A 19,148-nucleotide genomic window follows, 5' to 3' on the forward strand; every position below is an offset into this window, starting at 1 on the left:
AAAGTATTGTTAACAATACCAATACTAAAGTTTTATGGTGCTAAGTGAATAACAATGCATGCGTAATTTTAAATGTCGATTCAGCAGACGGTTCATCCAGTGGGTATATTTCCGATAATTTCCGATCAAACAGATATTACATGTAAATGAACTATAAAACATAAGTTTCGGACCAGGATAAAAGATCGGCCTTTGAAATGTTTACACTTTATAACAATGTTGATTTTAAATTATATGTAGTGGTTGATCCTCGTAGATTGCATTTTATGATACAATTTACTCTTTATTAAAAGCAACGCTTTGTTATATGGTACGAGCGAATCGGAGCGATAGGTCTTTGCCAAACACCGTTATGGTTTATTGAAATCTGTGTTATATTGTTTTAACCTTGGTCAATAGTAAGTTGTGTCAATTGCTTATTCATCAATAATTTAAAAGCGCAGGCCTAACCATTAAGTATTTAATAAGTAACCTTTGCTAAAAATCATGAATCGTCAGAATTTCTTCTACAATTATTACTGCAAATGTTTCTTCTGCTACTGCTGCTTTGCTGCTACAACTACTACTTCTACTATTTATAAATATTTCTTCTTATGCTTCTGCTAAACATGAAAAACAAAACTGTTTATTGTGAATAAATGAATAAGTTCTGTTCTCATTTTTGTTTAAGAGGATACTAATGTTATTATTACGATTAGTATGTGGACAATTATTATTACATGTTCATACTTCAATATCTCTCACGCATACTTTATGTTGATGAAACCATATCTGCACATATAATATGTACATTTATATGAACATTTATTTTTTGCAGGATGCCGCGGAAGAAACGCAGTAAGGGCTTTTGTACACAGAAGTACCTATGGAAAATACCTGCTCTATCGAAGAAAAAAACCCTGCTCTATCGGGATTGTCAAATGATTCATGTTCTGGCAACAGTCCAACATGTAGTAATGTTTATGTCCAAACCTGTGATGAGGGGAATACTGTGTTCGTTTAGATGATGATTCAGGGTTGCTGAATACAGGATTCATTGATAATGGTCCAGACATAATGAACCTGGAAGATGAGACGGACATTTTGAATTGTGGATTTTTGGAAGACTTTGAACAGAATGCAAATGGGAGAACGACACTAAATCATCAGGAATGTATATTGATAGGTCTTTGATCTAAATCATAAATACTTTTTTCAAGAATAAACAGACAGAAAAAGCATTGAAAATAAAATAAAAATAATGATAAATAAAAAAATATTTAGTATAAACAAAACACAACCTTAAATTTATACATTTATTTTCATTTTACCATAATGTAATAACATGCATCTAATTCATTAATACTTTTTTTTCAGCAATATCTTTATCTCAGTGTATCACATCTGTTACTTAAGTATTTTTACTATTGTAGAAACCATAGTATTTCACTTATCTATTGATATATCTATTTGATTAGCAGTGCATAAAATGCATGCAGTGTTATGTCTCTGATATTGACAATGAAGCTAATCTGCCCTTAGGCAATTTCATATCACTCAAACAAAAGGAGGTAACTTGCTATTAATTTAATAGTTACTTGTCTCCTTTCAGAGTATTAAGAGGTTTTTTTTTTCCTTTCATATTTAAAAGTTCAATTGGTCTTTAAATGAATAAGCAATCAAAGTTCTTGATTTTGCCAACAAATAATGTTTTTCAATTGTGGGTCTACTCTATAATCTTCTTTTCAATTATTTTTTTGTTTTAATAATTTTTTCTTATTATGTTTTTTATTTTTATAACAATTGAAAATAAAATATTTTTTCACTATCTTGTTTAAAAAGAATTTAAAAAATCTAGGCAAGAATACATGACAGGTAAGGTGTGACAGTTCAACAAAACACATTTTGACCAGAAAAATCCAATTTACCAACTCTGACTTATGAAATTTAATAATAATGGTGTGCAAAAACTCCTTTAATTTTAGGTGTTATTATTACACTTTGATAATTAACAAATTATTTGAAAAGATCAAAGAACAATGTTTTTCACACCAAAAAATTGTTATTTCCTTAATAAAACTATAAGTATACCAGTCTACATACAAGGTGTGCGCTTAAGCATACGGGTATTCGAACATTCTATAAATTGACCTACAGTTTAGCGTTCACGATGTCGAGCGCATTTAGCAATATTACACTTTTTTTCACTATTTCTTTACTCGCAAAAAATACTAGTGGCTTAAAACTTAACTCGCAATCAGTATTTTTCACTCGCATTTTGCGAGTGTGCTAGTGTTAATTTCGAGCCCTGTAGCTAGCTGAACAGACACTATATCAAGTGTTGCTAGCATTTCCAACAATATAGCAAGTGTTGCTAGCAGTTCTGACACTATAGCAAGTGTTGCTAGCAGTTCTGACACTATAACAAGTGCTCCTAGCTGTTCTGACACTAAAGCAAGTGTTGCTAGCACTACATACCCTATAAAAAGTGTTGCTAGCAGTTCTGACATTATATCAAGTGTTGTTAGCAGTTGCGACCCTATAGAAAGTGTTGCTAGCAGTTCTGACACTAAAGCAAGTGTTGCTAGCAGTTCTGACACTCAAGCAAGTTTTGCTAATGTTCCCCACACTAGAACAAGAGTTTAAGTCAGGCAGACACTATTCCAAGTGTTCCTAGCATTTCTGACACTATAGCAAAAGTTTCTAGCATTTCTGACACTATGGCATATTTTGCTTGCTGTCCCAGACACTAAAGCAATTGTCAATAGCAGTTTGGAGTCTTTAGCAAGTGTTGCTACAGGTTCAAGACATTTTAGCATTTGTTGCTTGCAGTTTCAGACACTAAAACAAGTGTTGCTACCAGTTTAAGACATTAAAGCAATTGTTGCCAGCAGTTTCAGACACTATACGGTTCTGACACTATAGCAAGTGTCACTGGCAACCAACCGGGACATTGCATATCACCTCTACAACTGTACTCACCAACTGAAAAGTGGTGATGTATTTCTTCCACCAAAGTTTGTCCCGCAGTGCAGGTATGACAGCAAGACCGTAGTACAAGTACATCACTACGTGCACCAGACAGTTGAGACAGGCACTAAACCAGGCTGCATTAAAAAAAACATTCCTCACAACTCTAAAATGGCTTCAACTGAAAAGTAAGCATGTTATCCTTCACAAGCAAATTGTATAGATATTTATTATGTTACTTTATATAATATTTAAAACATGTTAAATCATGTTAACATGAATATCTTCACAAATCTCCTTTGGAAAAGCTGAACATTGGCTGTCCATTAAAACCTGTCTTGACTGATTGGCATAGGGGCAGTCCAATGATATGGTTTTTATAGGTGTTTGCTTTACACTGTAACATATTATGTTTGCAAGACCATTCCTGATCTTCTGCACTGTTGTGCTATGAACATTTATAAGCAGGTGTCAATCAACATGCTTACATAAATCAAGTGGGATGTTAATCTGTACAAGGTCCTCACTGGTGTTCCTTGTATTAGAATTTTACATAAAAAGCTTTCATTTACCAACAAATAACTTAATAAATAATTTTGACAAATAGTTATACATATTGTTCGTAAAACAAGGCCATGGTGCCCTAAATCACTCACTTGAAAAGGTACATCAAATTGCTCCCAAGTGTGAGTGTGAGCTGGTACTTACTATGGCACCAAAGTCAGAGTGTGTGCTGGTACTTACTGTGACCCCCAAGTGTGAGTGTGTGCTGGTACTTACTATGGCCCCAAAGTTGGATTGCGTACTGGTACTTACTGTGGCTTCCAAGTGTGTGTGTGTGATTGTACTTACTGTGGCCTCCAATTGTGAGTGTGTGCTGGTACTTACTGTGGCTCCCAAGTGTGAGTGTGTGCTGGTACTTACTGTGGCTCCCAAGTGTGAGAGTGTGCTTGTACTTACTGTCGCTCCCAATTATTAGTGTGAGCTTGTACCTACTATGGCCCCAAAGTGTGTATGCTGGCACTTACTGTGACCCCCAAGTGTAAGTGTGTGCTTGTACTTACTTTGGCCCCCAAGTGTGAAAGTGTGCTGGTACTTACTGTGGGCTCAAAGTGTGTGTGCTGGTAATTACTGTGGCCCCAAATTGTCACTGTGTGCTTGTGGTTACTGTGGCTCCCAAGTGTGAGTGTGTACAAATACTTACTGTGGTTCTGACTGTGGTCCCCAACCCTGAGTGCCTGTTGGTACTTACTGCTGCACTTAGTTGAGATTGTGTGCTGGTACTTACTGTGAGTGTGTGCTATAAACTGTGGTCTCAAAGTCTGAGTAGTTGCTGGTACTTACATTGGCCCCCAGGGATAAAGGTCTGGACCCACCACCAGATGTTGAGCATTGTGGAGTGATGGAACAAATGCAGAAAGGTCACCTGGCTGTCTTTCTTGCGCATAATCATAAGCACTGTGTCCAGAAGCTCTATGGCCTTGGAGATGGTATAGTACCATAGTATATTTGCCACCTGTCAACAGAGATGGCATAGTATAACAGCACATTTGCCATCTGATAACTGAGATCACATAGTACCACATCAAATGGGCCACCTGTCAACTGATATCTCATAATACCACAGCACATTGGTCACCTGTCAACAGAGATTGCATTGTGTCACAGTCATTGGCCACCTGTTAACAGAGATTGCATAGTACCATAGCACATTGGCAACCTGTCAAAAGAGAGATTGCATAGTACCACAGCACATTGGCCACCTATCAACAGAGATCCCATACTACAGCACATTGGCAACCTGTCAACAGAGATCGCAAAGTACCACAGCACATCGTCCACCTGTCAACAAAGATCGCATAGTACCACAGAACATTGGCCACAAGTCAACGGAGAGTGCACAGCACATTGGCCAGCTGTCAAAAAGATCACATAGTACCACGGCACATTGGTAACCTGTCAACAGGCAAGAGATTGCATAGTACCACAGCACATTGGCCACCCTTCAACAGAGATTGCATAGCACCACAGCATATTGCCTACCTGTCAAAAGGCAAGAGATTAAATAGTACCACAACACATCCGTCACCTGTCAACAGAGATTGCATAGTACCACAGCACATTGGCAACCTGTCATCAGAGATTGAATTGTTCTACATTTCATTGGCCACCTGTCAACAAAGATCACATAGTATCACAGCATTGTGTCTACCTGTCACAGGGTTGTCATTATGATTGTAAACAAAGGATTTTTTTGGAAAAGTAACCGATTCGGCCGGGTGTCAAGGGGGCCACCTAGGCCCCCTTGTAGGTCCAGGGCAAGGCCCTGGTAGGGAGGTCAGGTGGGCGAAGCCCTCCGACCGAAAACGAATTATAGACATTTTAGGGACAAAATACTGCTATTCTCAGAGCATAAAAAGTTAAAATGAGGTCTAAAAAGAATAGCGAATTTTAAGATTTTCACATTTTTAGTATACTGTACAATGTAAAAACATATTATATTGATAGATCTTTGCATGTTCCAATAATATCCATTACCCGATAATCCAGTATTATTACGATTTCTTTTTTTAAAACCAAATTACGCCCAATGTTGACGATGAATGTCGTCCGCCATTTAGTGCAAGTGCATATACAAATTGAATTGTGGGATTAGGAAATTCCGATTGAACATGCGTGAATCACGTGACGCGATTTGAGAGCATTGAGAACCGTTTATATTTAGTAATAACGACAAGTCAAACAGTCAATCTAAACTGTTACATGTACGGTACCTCCTTTCAGAAAAGTTTGCGAAAGTGAAAGTGGATTTCTGAAAATAAAAACGCGCCTTTCTTTAAATTTTACCGAGTACTTTTCATTCCGGATCGTGGTATAACTTGTCAGATCATTCATGCATGTAGACCTATATGTATGCATAGTTTGGCAATCTCAAAACACGTTAGTTACCTACTTATTACATTATGTGTTATGACCATTTGTATAACAAAATGCATTATTTAATTAAAGTATTTTCAAATGCGTATAATTAAATGTGTTATCCGAAATCATTTTCAGATTTCATTATTCATGGAAAATTAAGAAAATTCTAGCAACAGAGACACATTTCTCGTGTTTTTCATGTACAGATTAAAATCATGCCAAAGTTAGACTTCATGTATAACATCACGTCATTCTTCCTTGGAGAAAGCGTGGACTTTAATATTTAGATGCTGAATAACAACTTCGTAGCGCAGAGGTCGCATGGTAGAAAATCAGAGAGCATTTTTTAATATGATTTTTTTAATATGTGGAAACTTTTTCTCTAACTAAAAAAACTAGTTAATTACGCTCTACAGTGCAGCATTTGTTGAGATACGGTCAGTAATAATCTGTCAAATGTACAGCTATTTGATACAATTTCACGTGGAGTCGGCGTGTATTCGGCTGCCCGAGCGCTGATTGGTTGACGTTCTTACCAAGAAGAATTTGATTGACAGCTGAAAAAAATCAATATTGGCCACTCGCTGAGAAATTCATTGAAAACAGTAGCTCTTAGGCGGAGTTAATGGACTGACTGAATGACCGGGCGTCGCTCTACTATAGTACGTTTATTCCTCGTCAATTATTTTAGGTTTGCATGATACAAACTTCCGATCGCAATTTTAAAGATTCGGGAAAAACAACCGATTTTCTGGCGATTTTAACCGATGAGTTCGATCGGCAATCGGTTAATAATGACAACCCTGTGTCAACAGGCAAGAGAGTGCATAGTACCATAGCACATTGGCCATCTGTCAACAGAGATTGCATAGTACCACATCACAATGGCCACCTGTCAACAGAGATCGCATAGTACCACAGCACATTGGCCACCTGTCAAAAGAGATCACATATTACTACAACACAATGGCCACCTGTCAACAGAGATCGCATAGTACCACAGCACATTAACCACCTTTCAACAGAGATCACACGGTACCACAGCATATTGGCCATCTGTCAAAAGAGATCACATATTAGAACATCACAATGGCCACCTGTCAACAGAGATCGCATAGTACCACAGCACAATGGCCATCTTTCAACAGAGATCACACAGAACCACAGCATATTGGCCACCTGTCAAAAGAGATCACATATTAGAACATCACCATGGCCACCTGTCAACAGAGATCGCAAAGTACCACAGCACAATGGCCACCTTTCAACAGAGGTCACACAGAACCACAGCACATTGGCCACCTGTCAAAAGAGATCACATATTACCACAGCACAACGGCCACCTGTCAACAGAGATTGCATAGTACCACAGCACATTAACCACCTTTCAACAGAGATCACACAGAACCACAGCACATTGGCCACCTGTCAAAAGAGATCACATAGTACCATAGCACAATGGCCAACTGTCAACAGCCAATCAGGTTGTTACCTCTGCTGACTCTAGAGCAGTCTAGAGTACCCGCCTCAGTATGTAACCTAAAACTCTTGTGGGAAGCATATTAATTAAACAATCAAAACACACTTTAAATGCATGAGTGTTATTGTAAACCCTTACCCTTTGTTCAAGAGGGTTCTTCCAAGTATTTTCATTGTATGGAGAACAGAGCCATTTATAGCCGGCAGCAGAAGTACTCAACAGTAACTGCAATAGATTTGGTACATTCACAACAATAATGACAAATCATTATTATGTCATATTTTTATAACCAGTAAAATTTTAAGTTACTAAAGACTGAAGTTCAAGCCCTAAGTCAGATCAGAAACAATGTTTTTTTTCATCTTAATTAATGTTTATTCTTGTATAGCATTTTCACTCTTGTCGTCTCTGCTTTATCATGATGAATGTACAGACAATAAGCCTAGGTATTACCAACCTGAACACAATAAGCATTGATAAAACATGAACTGTTCTTAACTGTGAACATGATTGTGATAAGAAATCTTGGCCAACCACAAGACATCCCATGTAACACTTTAAAATGAAAATACATACAAACAAAAGGTTAAAATGAACCAGCACGTAAGAAGGTAAATAAACTAGAGCTTTGTCACAGACGTGACGAATACCCCCACATGAAGAGCGGATGAAAAGTACTTGAAATAGGGAACACCATGCTGAATGTGTAAAACGCACTAAGTGACCCTGTGACCTAGTTTTTGGCCCGGCATGGCCCATGTTCGAACATGGCATAGAGATCATCTAGATAAAACTTCTGAACAAGTTTGGTGAAGAGCGGATGATAAGTACTTGAAATAGAGAGCGGACACCATACTGAATGTGTAAAATCTATATAAAACTTCTGACCAACTTTGGTGAAGATCGGAAGTAAACTACTTCAATTAGAGAGCAGTCACCATGCTCAATGTTTAAAACACACTAAGTGATCCCGTGACCTAGCTTTTGACCTGGCAAGGCCCATGTTTGAACTTGGCCTTAAGATCATCTGGATAAAACTTCTGACCAAGTTGGGTGAAGATTGGATGAAAACTACTTGAAGTAGAGAGCCGACAACATGCTGAATGTTTAAAACGCACTAAGTGACCCCGTGATCTAGTTTTTGACCCATCATGACCCATATTCAAACTTGACCTAGACTTGACCTAGACTTCTGACCAAGTTTGGTTTAGATCAGATGAAAACAACTTGAATTAGAGAGTGGACACTTAATACCCACCGACCAAAAGACAGACAGACCGACAGACAAGTTCACTCCTATATACCCCCCTAAACTTTGTTTGTGGGGGTAAATAAATGTAACTCAGAATGAATATAGAGGATAATAGGTCGGTGCCAAATAAAGCGAAGTTTATTTTGCAAGGCTTAGAAAATCTGAACCAGGAGCTTTGGCGATTAGTTCAGATTTTCGGGCCAAGCAAAATAAACTTCGCTTTTTTCGGCACCGACCTAGTATTCGATTTATCCCATCAATTTTTTTAGTCATCAATTATTTCTTTACAAATAGAATAGGAAAGTAGAACTACATGGATAATCCCAAAGTTATTTTAAGCAAACATTGTTTTATTATTTTATTCGTCCTGAGTCTAATATATTACAAAAAGATCAGTCACTAACCTGTTTTTCTATTTATCATACCTCTATGTCCCCGATTTTAAAGAAATAATGAAAAAAAATACTAAAAAACTGCAGCTTTAGCAGGAAAGAATATGACTTTTGTCGTTTGACTTGTTAATAATGACATCATGAGTACGGGCACTTAATATTTGTAAAAAATGTTTTTTTGCTTTTTGTGTTGCATTTTGTGTTTAAAATATATTACATCTTGGTATCAAATTGTTTGTTTTGTTGAATCTGATTCGATTTTACTAAAATGATTACTTTACAGTTGATTCCGAGTAATATGACTATAAGAGTCCGCCGCGCGTGACAGCTATACATAAAAAAAAAAAGCGTATGATGTGCATCAGACATATTGACTTAGCTGATTACGTCATTTGCTGTAAACAGCGGCGTGTGAAGTGGTTCATGTGCCATTTACCAACCGAAAATTTGCTTTACATGATTCTCCTTGGGGTGAAATATTTACTCTACCCCTCGACTTTTACTGTTATTGTTTGCATATACTGTTATCATAATTTCAGATAATTTTTATAAATACTAAACGTTTTGACATCATCTATTTCAATTTACTTGAAACACATGATGTCATTTCTAATAAAGCACATTAGAAAGGAACTCAAACATATTTAAAGCTGTCCATCTACCAGTTATTGATAATCAACAAGATTAAGTGCCCACATGAATGCATGGATACCAATTGCTGAAAACTTGACCAGATGATCTAGTTTTTTACCACACTTGACCCAGATTCAAACCTGATTTTTATATTTTCAAGATAAACACTCTTTAAGCAAGTTTCATCAAACGAGTCAAAATTTTGACCCTAGAGTGGTAACAATTTTTTCAGGTTTGACATTGTGACTTTGTGATGAAATGTTTTTGACCCAGATTCAAAATTTGGTCTAGAAATTGTCATGATAAACATTCTGACATTTTTGAAAGGCCTGACCGAGGTTCAACTGCGGTCTAGAAAATGTCAAGATAAATATTCTGACAATGTTTTAGCATGATTGAGTCAAAACTATGGACTATAGAGTGGTAAAAGGTTTATCTAACATTTGACATGGTGACTTGGCCTGCATATAGTCCAGATAAACATTTTTGCCCATTTTAGTCAATATTGGAATACAAATTTGGCCTATAGAATGGTAAAAAGCTAAAAGTTGACGACGCACACCACATACTGCATTTAGATGGACGCTGACACAATAGCTAACATTTAGCTTTTCATTCTCACGTGAACTAAAAACCTAAAACAACATCAGAAAGTGAAGATGAATAACCTTTGATTCACACCGGTTTTGAAATCTATGTAAATTTCAAGATTTTGCATTTCATTTGATTCAGTTTATAATGTTAAATCAAAATCTTTAACCATCTTATGATAACCTATAGAATGAAGCTTAAAGCTTTAAAAAAAATTGATCTGTTTATCCAAGTGTTATGGAAATGTCAACAATGTCTGTGCAAATATTTGCCCAGCAATTAATCCATGCATACACCTACGCAGTCAATGAGTGCTTGATAAGGTTTTGACAGGTTATCACACATTTTATAAAGGCATTGAATACCAACAAAAAATAAATCTATGATCTAAACAGACATCACATGGATTTGGCAATTTTTATGAACATTTAATGTTATTATGTGTTCTGTTTGTGCATTTTTATATAAGACCCTACAACATTTTAAATAAATGCCATTGCCCACTATATTTATTGTAAATGAATGCTACAACATAAAATGGGCTTCCTAGCTGCTCAGACTGGTGTGCCTTAGTCAATGACCTAACATCAGGCATCATGTGCCTTAGTCAATGACTTACCAACAGGCATCATGTGCCTTAGTCAATGACCTACCAACAGGCATCAAGTGCCTTAGTCAATGACCTACCAACAGGCATCATGTGCCTTAGTCAATGGCCTAACAACAGGCATCATGTGCCTTAGTCAATGACCTACCAACAGGCATCATGTGCCTTAGTCAATGACCTACCAACAGGCATCATGTGCCTTAGTCAATGACCTACCAACAGGCATCATGTGCCTAAGTCAATGACCTACCAACAGGCATCATGTGCCTTAGTCAATGACCTACCAACAGGCATCATGTGCCTTAGTCAATGACCTACCAACAGGCATCGTGTGCCTTAGTCAATGACCTACCAACAGGCATCATGTGCCTTAGTCAATGACCTACCAACAGGCATCATGTGCCTTAGTCAATGACCTACCAACAGGCATCATGTGCCTTAGTCAATGACCTACAAACAGGCATTAAGTGCCTTAGTCAATGACCTACCAACAGGCATCATGTGCCTTAGTCAATGACCTACCAACAGGCATCAAGTGCCTTAGTCAATGACCTACCAACAGGCATCATGTGCCTTAGTCAATGACCTACCAACAGGCATCAAGTGCCTTAGTCAATGACCTACCAACAGGCATCATGTGCCTTAGTCAATGACCTACCAACAGGCATCATGTGCCTTAGTCAATGACCTACCAACAGGCATCATGTGCCTTAGTCAATGACCTACCAACAGGCATAAAGTGCCTTAGTCAATGACCTACCAACAGGCATCAAGTGCCTTAGTCAATGACCTACCAACAGGCATCATGTGCCTTAGTCAATGACCTACCAACAGGCATCATGTGCCTTAGTCAATGACCTACCAGGCATCAAGTGCTCATCTGTTGTAGTTACCAATTACGTATTCTTGCACACACATCTTTATTTAAAAATTCAATTTATTAAAAACAAGAGCTGTGTTCGTGAAACACAATGCCCCCTACTGCGCCGCTTCGAAGCCATATATTTGACCTTTGACCCTGAAGGATGACCTTGACCTTTAACCACTCAAAATGTGCAGCTCCATGAGATACACATGCGTGCAAAATATCAAGTTGCTATCTTCAATATTGCAAAATTTGACCTTGACCTTGAAGGATGACCTTGACCTTTCACCACTCAAAATGTGCAGCTCCATGAGATACGCATGCATGCCAAATATCGAGATGCTATCTTCAATATTGCAATATTTGACCTTTGACCTTGAAGGATGACCTTGGCCTTTCACCACTCAAAATCTGCAGGTCCATGAGATACACATGAATGCCAAATATCAAGTTGCTATCTTCAATATTGAAAATTTTTGACCTTTGACCTTGACCTTGAAGGATGTCATTGACTTTGACATTTCACCACTCAAAATGTGCAGCTCCATGAGATACGCATGCATGCCAAATATCTAGTTGCTATCTTCAATATTGCAAAATTTGACCTTTGACCTTGACCTTGAAGGATGACCTTGACCCATCACCACTCAAAATGTGCAGCTCCATGAGAAATGCATGAATGCCAAATATTGAGTTGCTATTTTCAATATTGCAATATTTGACCTTTGACCTTGACCTTGAAGGATGACCTTGACCTTTCACCACTCAAAATGTGCAGCTCCATGAGATACACATGCATGCCAAATATCAAGTTGCTATCTTCAATATTGCAAAAGTTATGGGCAATGTTAAAGTTTTCGGACAGACGGACTGACGGACGGACAGACTGACTGACAATCAGACAGACGGACAGACTGACAGACAGTTCAAAAACTATATGCCACCCTTCGGAGGCATAAAAAAGTTATGGCGAATGTTCGTTTTCGGACGGATGGATGCCATATATTTGACCTTTGACCTTGAAGGATGACCTTGACCTTGACCTTTCACCTTTCAAAATGTGCAGCTCCATGAGATACACATGCATGCCAAATATCAAGTTGCTATCTTCAATATTGAACAAGTTATGGCCAATGTAAAAGTTTTTGGACGGACAGACAGACCCCATATATTTGACATATGACCTTGAAGGATGACCATGACCTTCATCTTTCACCACTGAAAATGTGCAGCTCCATGAGATACACATGCATGCCAAATATCAAGTTGCTATCTTCAATATTGAAAAAGTTATGGCCAATGTTAAAGTTTTCGGACGGATGGACAGACGCCATATATTAGACATTTGACCTTGAAGGATGACCTTGACCTTCACCTTTCACCACTCAAAATGTCCATGAGATACACATGCATGCCAAATATCAAGTTGCTATCTTCAATATTGAAAAAGTTATGGCCAATGTTAAAGTTTTCAGACAGACGGACAGACGCCATATATTTGACATTTGACCTTAGAGGATGACCTTGACCTTCACCTTTCACCACTCAAAATGTGCAGCTCCATGAGATGCACATGCATGCCAAATATCAAGTTGCTATCTTCAATATTGAAAAAGTTATGATCATTAAAGTTTTCGGACGGACGGACAGACTGACATACTGACGGACAGTTCAACTGCTATATGCCACCCTACCGGGGGCATAAAAATGAAATCATCCTGCTAAATTGCAATTGCTTGTTATAGGGTTTGGAAAGTGGTCTTAATTTATGAAATTGAATACAAGTTGAATATTCTGTAAAAGTTACAGAGATATTTACTTGTTGCACACAATCCTGACTTTCATAATGATGCTAAATTGCAGAACACAGGAATTGTTCTTGAGCTGTGAAAGTTTATACAGTTTATAAAAACAATCGAACACATATAGTTTTTTTTAATGTCAATGGTATTGTTGCACTCACAATCAACCTGAATTTGCTTTTGCTAAGTAACAAAAGCATAAAAGCATAATTCTGCTAAATTGCAGGTCAAAGTTATAGGCCTTGGTCAGGGACCACCTTCAATGACCACAAACACACGTGTTATTTTTTTTTTGAATACATGTATCTGTAGTAGAAACAGAGATATCCATATAAAGTTATAGCAAACATACCTTAACAAAAAAGTGAGTATTACAGCTCAAACTATTTGATGATACTATGGTTTGTATTTTCGACATTGTTTGGAGATAAATACAAGTACAGACAAAATATATAGTCAAGTATTATTAAACTAAATATGCAAATCTGTCTGTCTCAGTTCCTCCAAGCCTATCGAGTCACCTGTACGGGTCTTACCTCTACAAACATGTACACTGACATGATGACAAGGCCGATGTTGTACACAACCATGAAAGTCTGCAGGGAGAAGGGTTTGCGGTCACGCATCAAGCGAGGCCCCAACCACATCACAAAGCCCAGGTAGGCGGCAGTGAGCAACCAGACTGGCACAGGGTTACTGAACAGCATGAACCAGTCCTTGGTACGCGGATCTAAAACACACACATCAAAATCAAGTTAACATTTAAGGTTCAATTCATGTTACATATCATTATATTAACTAATTAAAAGGTGCGAAAAAAGATATACCTTTGGCTTTTTTTAAAGCCTTTGTAAAACATGTTCGATTCTACTAACAGTCTAACAATATGTAGATAAAAAGACCATCACCTGTCAACAGTAAAATATGCAAACAATCATATGTCTACAGTCATATAGTATACATACTATCACATGTCTACAGTTATATAGTATACAGACTAAAACCTGTCTACAGTCATATAGTATACAGACTAAAACCTGTCTACAGTCATAAAGTATACAGACTATCACCTGTCTACGGCCATATAGTATACAGACTATCATCTGTCTACAGTCATATAGTATACAGACTATCACCTGTCTAAAGTTTTATAGTATACAGACTATCATCTGTCTACAGTCATATAGCATACAGACTATCATCTGTCTACGGCTATATAGTATACATACTATCATCTGTCTAAGGTCATATATTATATACACTATCATCTGTATACGGCCATATAGTATACAGACTATCATCTGTCTACAGTCATAAAGTATATAGACTATCACCTGTCTACAGTCATATAGTATACAGACTATCAACTGTCTACAGTCATATAGTATATAGACTATCACCTGTCTACAGTTATATAGTATACAGACTATCACCTGTCTACAGTCATATAGTATACAGACTATCATCTGTCTACAGTCATATAGTATATAGACTATCACCTGTCTACAGTCATACAGTATACAGACTATCACCTGTCTACAGTCATATAGTATTATATACAGACAATCACCTGTGTACGGCCATATAGTATACAGACTGTCACATGTCTAAAGTTATAAAGTATACAGACTAAAACCTGTCTACAGTCATATAGTATACAGACTATCTATCACCTGTCTACGGACATATAGTATACAGATAAAGACTATAACATGTCTACAGTCATATACTATACAGAAAATCACAGGTCTACAGTCATATAGTATACAAACTATCATCTGTCTACAGTCATATGGTATACAGACTATCAGCTGTCTACAGTCATATGGTATACAAACTATCATCTGTCTACAGTCATATAGTATACAGACTATCACCTGTCCACAGTCATATGGTATACAGTCTATCATATGTCTACAGTCATATGGTATATAGACTACCATATTTCTACAGTCATAAAGTACTAGTATACAGTCTATCACCTGTCTACAGTCATATGGTATATAGACTATCATATGTCTACAGTCATATAGTATACAGACTATCACCTGTCTACAGTCATTAAGTACATAGACTATCACATGTCGACTGTCATATGGTATATAGACTATCACATGTCTACAGTCATATAGTATATAGACTATCACCTGTCTACAGTCATATAGTATTATATACAGACTATCATATGTCTACAGTCATATAGTATACAGACAATCACCTGTATACAGTCATACAGAATACAGACTTTAAACTTGTATAGACAAATTCTCTGACTTTTTCTTCCCTACAGGTATATTTTCACACATGTGAAATTGTTTGTTTGAATATGAAAAAGTTATTCAGTGTTTTTTTATTGATGCACACTATGATTGTCTGAAGATTTTTTGTTTGGTAACAGTTAAAGATTGTGAAACATCAAGGCCGGTTTAAATAGACAGATATTTACAGTTTTCATCATATCACCATTCTTACTTTCTATTATAAAAGTATTTAGTGAACACACACTGTATTGTGTCCTAAGAATTTACAATGAAAAGTTCTGGTATTAAAATATTACTTTAACACAACACCTTTGAACAATATTGTTGTCATCATGAAAATATATATGTAGGTTACAAATGATGGTAGTTACCTGCATATTTGCGGTGAACATCATTAATTACTTCCATCACTTCAGTGAGTCCTGGCACACCCATGTCTGCTGAAATGAGCAACTTTATAGTTGAGCATAAGCTATTGTGGTACGGGAGGCGGAAAACGACAACGGGCGAGGCATGGTATGGTATTGCGCAAGGGGGGGTTAGAGGGTTAAGGTTAGGGTTAGGGTTAGTGTTAGGGGTCGGGTTAGGGTTTGGGTTAGCCTAAACCCAACCCTAACTCTAACCCGACCCCTAATCCTAACCCTTACCCTAACCCTTTTTTGGGGTTATCACCCCTGACCATGCCTCGCCCGTTGTAGTTTTCCGCCTCCCATTGTGGTACACTCTGTATCAATTTCAACACAAGGTGCAGGATCAACTGGGTTCAAAGGGGTTTACAGACGGGCTGGACAGAATGAAAAAAGTGCATAAAAGACAGTTTTTCTTGCAATTTGTGTTGTTATATTAAGATTTAAGAATACATATTATTGAATAGCCCTGAAATCGGTGCAAAAATTTACGTTGCGCGCAGCATAACCGTGTTTATGAATTAATTTCATTTCACATTTTCAGCCAAGAACACAGGCTTAATAAATAAAGTCATTTTGATGTTTTCACATTGCCATAAGCCACATAAAAAATGTCTTTTATTGAATAGTTGAAACTCTTCGGATATATTGTTTTAAAAAGTTATTTGAAAAAAGCTCAACTTACAAGTGTGTTTACATACATGAACACCCATTTGTGAACCCCATAAAGTAATGCGATCATGCACCCTGCATCAGCAATATGAACAAGCACTACCAAAGGATTTCAAGATCTCAAGTCAAACAGAAGTGAATAACATACTGTCCTAGTTAAATTTCCACTAAGGCCCATCTGGCTTTTGTAAAACATGGAATGATTGTTAAAATAAGCATTTTACCAAATAATTGACAATAACAGGTTGCATGTGCATAGGAACTGTCAAGGATGAACATGAGTACCACTGAAACACTAAATTAAGGTAGCGCACCTCTAATGATTTCCCGCGATTTCTTCGAAGGTTGAAGAGCCTACTATTAGGTGCCGTAGCCTAGTGGTTAAGGCGATAGACTAGAAATCTTTTGGGATATTCCCGCGCAGGTTCGAATCCTGCCGACGACGTATACTTTTTTGCGACGCGTTTTATTTAATTTCTAACGTAATTTGATTTAATATGGCATATAAGCTATATTTTTTGTTAAATATGTTGCAATTTTTATGCACATTCTTCAATTATTAAAATTAAAACAACGTTATGGCGAAATTGGGTGATTTACTGTTGAAAATATGAACCATGCATGTTGCATTTTTATTTTTATTTCAAAAAGTAAACGGTAAATCTGTCTAGTTCTTGGTATTTTTGCTGTATATAGTGTTTCTATAAAAACTAAGTTTAAAATATGACTTAATTGATACTATTTTGAATTTTATGACACTTTGTTTTTAACCGACCCAATTTTTACTTGGCTGAAATCACTTACATTTCATGGCGCTCTTCCATAGATAAAAATTTGTAAAAAATAAATGTCTGTAAAAGAATACTTATTTCATCTTGTTTAAACTTTAAACACCTTTACAACATCTGTACACACCAACTGCATGCCCATATTTGGAAATTTGAATGAATTATGGAACTTTTATATACCCCAGGGGTGAAAATAAACTGGACAAAAGCCGAGCGTGGGGGTGGTTTTGAAAAAATCTGTATATTTTTTTTAAAAGCATGGAAAGCCTACCTACAAATGTGCATGTAGTTCAGTGAAATGATGCTGATTAAGAAAATAATTAATTAGATTATATTTGGATATGTGCCCATTAGAGGTGCGCTACCTTAAGCAAAACATCTGAAAATGTCAAAAGATAAATCGATGGCTTTTTTTGGTCAAATTTGGAGCAAAATTGTGTCTTTTTTTCCAAATATATTTAAGTATGTTTTTAACAAATTACTACCTAAAATTCCCAAATTTAAGTTTGTTTGTTTTTTATAAATCATAATGTTCAGTATAATTATGTACAACAACACATTGATACACATGAAAAATAGCACACTGATTGACATGTACTACAACACATTGATTGACATGTACTACAACACATTGATTGACGTGTAATACTGCACATTGATTGACATGTACTAAAAACATTGATTGACATGTCCTACAACATGTTGATTGACATGTCCTACAACACATTGATTGACATGTACTATCGCACATTGATTGAAATGTACTACAACACATTGATATACATGTACTACAACACATTGATTGACATGTACTACAACATATTGATGGACATGTATTACACACATTGATTGAAATGTACTACAACACATTGATTGACATGTACTAAAACACATTGATTGACATGTACTACAACACTTTGATTGACATGTACTATGACACATTGATTGACATGTATTATTGCACATTAGGGCTGTCACGATTCACCGGTATACCGGTATATCGCGGTGCATGTTGTGAAAAAAATCGCACCGCGGTACGGCGTTGCCGCACCGGTTTTTTTTTTAAATATTATTATTATATTAGCACAGATATAAATACATTACATACTTATTTTGATATAGATATCGTTTTGAAAAATGTAGAAGCGGTTCAAAAGGGCTAAATAAATAATCCGTTAATATCCAGGTCAAGCAAGCGCTTCCACTTGTAGATGTTTAACTTTCACGTTTAAAATACGGCGATGTATGGGTCCGTACCTTTTTTGGAATTAGGGACAGATTTCCTTTGCAAATAAGTTCATAATTATCCAAAAGATGTTTATTCTATTTCTTATTTTCTTTCTTTAGTATATCGATCGTTCAAAGCATGGCACTTCCGAATCATGTTATCTTAAGATTCTGAATAAGTCGAGGAAGAGTCAGAACACTACGGATTTTCAATACTGGGCCCGCTGACTCCGCATTTTGAACATGCCCATGAAGCGTTCGATTTACACAGATCGTAGTCACAGCTATTGTAAACAACAT

General features: G+C 36.8%; 1 protein-coding gene and 1 long non-coding RNA gene across 9 annotated transcripts in view; both read right to left on the minus strand.

Annotated features, from left to right (window-relative positions):
* LOC127862921 (elongation of very long chain fatty acids protein 5-like) overlaps positions 1 to 19,148 on the minus strand; it is a 33,977-nt gene that overhangs the window by 9,672 nt on the left and 5,157 nt on the right. For 3 of the 5 annotated variants that reach the window (XM_052402196.1, XM_052402199.1, XM_052402197.1), the window contains exons 2-6: positions 16,126 to 16,194; positions 14,030 to 14,223; positions 7,490 to 7,576; positions 4,294 to 4,465; positions 2,962 to 3,086 (exon numbers count right to left, since the gene is read on the minus strand). In XM_052402196.1, the coding sequence (XP_052258156.1) occupies positions 2,962 to 3,086; positions 4,294 to 4,465; positions 7,490 to 7,576; positions 14,030 to 14,223; positions 16,126 to 16,194 (647 nt within the window). Of the gene's footprint in view, positions 1 to 2,961; positions 3,087 to 4,293; positions 4,466 to 7,489; positions 7,577 to 14,029; positions 14,224 to 16,125; positions 16,195 to 18,729; positions 19,019 to 19,148 lie in introns of those variants that run through there. The other 2 variants (XM_052402200.1, XM_052402198.1) reach the window with 2 other exon arrangements.
* On the minus strand, positions 9,414 to 14,009 carry LOC127862930 (uncharacterized). 4 transcript variants are annotated; one of them, XR_008040862.1, is made up of 5 exons: positions 12,422 to 14,009; positions 11,617 to 11,948; positions 11,447 to 11,548; positions 11,175 to 11,276; positions 9,414 to 11,140 (listed from the first exon to the last, which is right to left on the minus strand). It is a non-coding gene; the product is annotated as an uncharacterized LOC127862930 (long non-coding RNA). The 4 variants fall into 4 exon arrangements; XR_008040864.1 differs by having other exon boundaries at positions 11,175 to 11,242; positions 11,617 to 14,009; XR_008040861.1 differs by having other exon boundaries at positions 11,617 to 14,009.

This window comes from Dreissena polymorpha, chromosome 16 (assembly GCF_020536995.1).
Source record: "Dreissena polymorpha isolate Duluth1 chromosome 16, UMN_Dpol_1.0, whole genome shotgun sequence".
NCBI lineage: Eukaryota > Metazoa > Mollusca > Bivalvia > Myida > Dreissenidae > Dreissena > Dreissena polymorpha.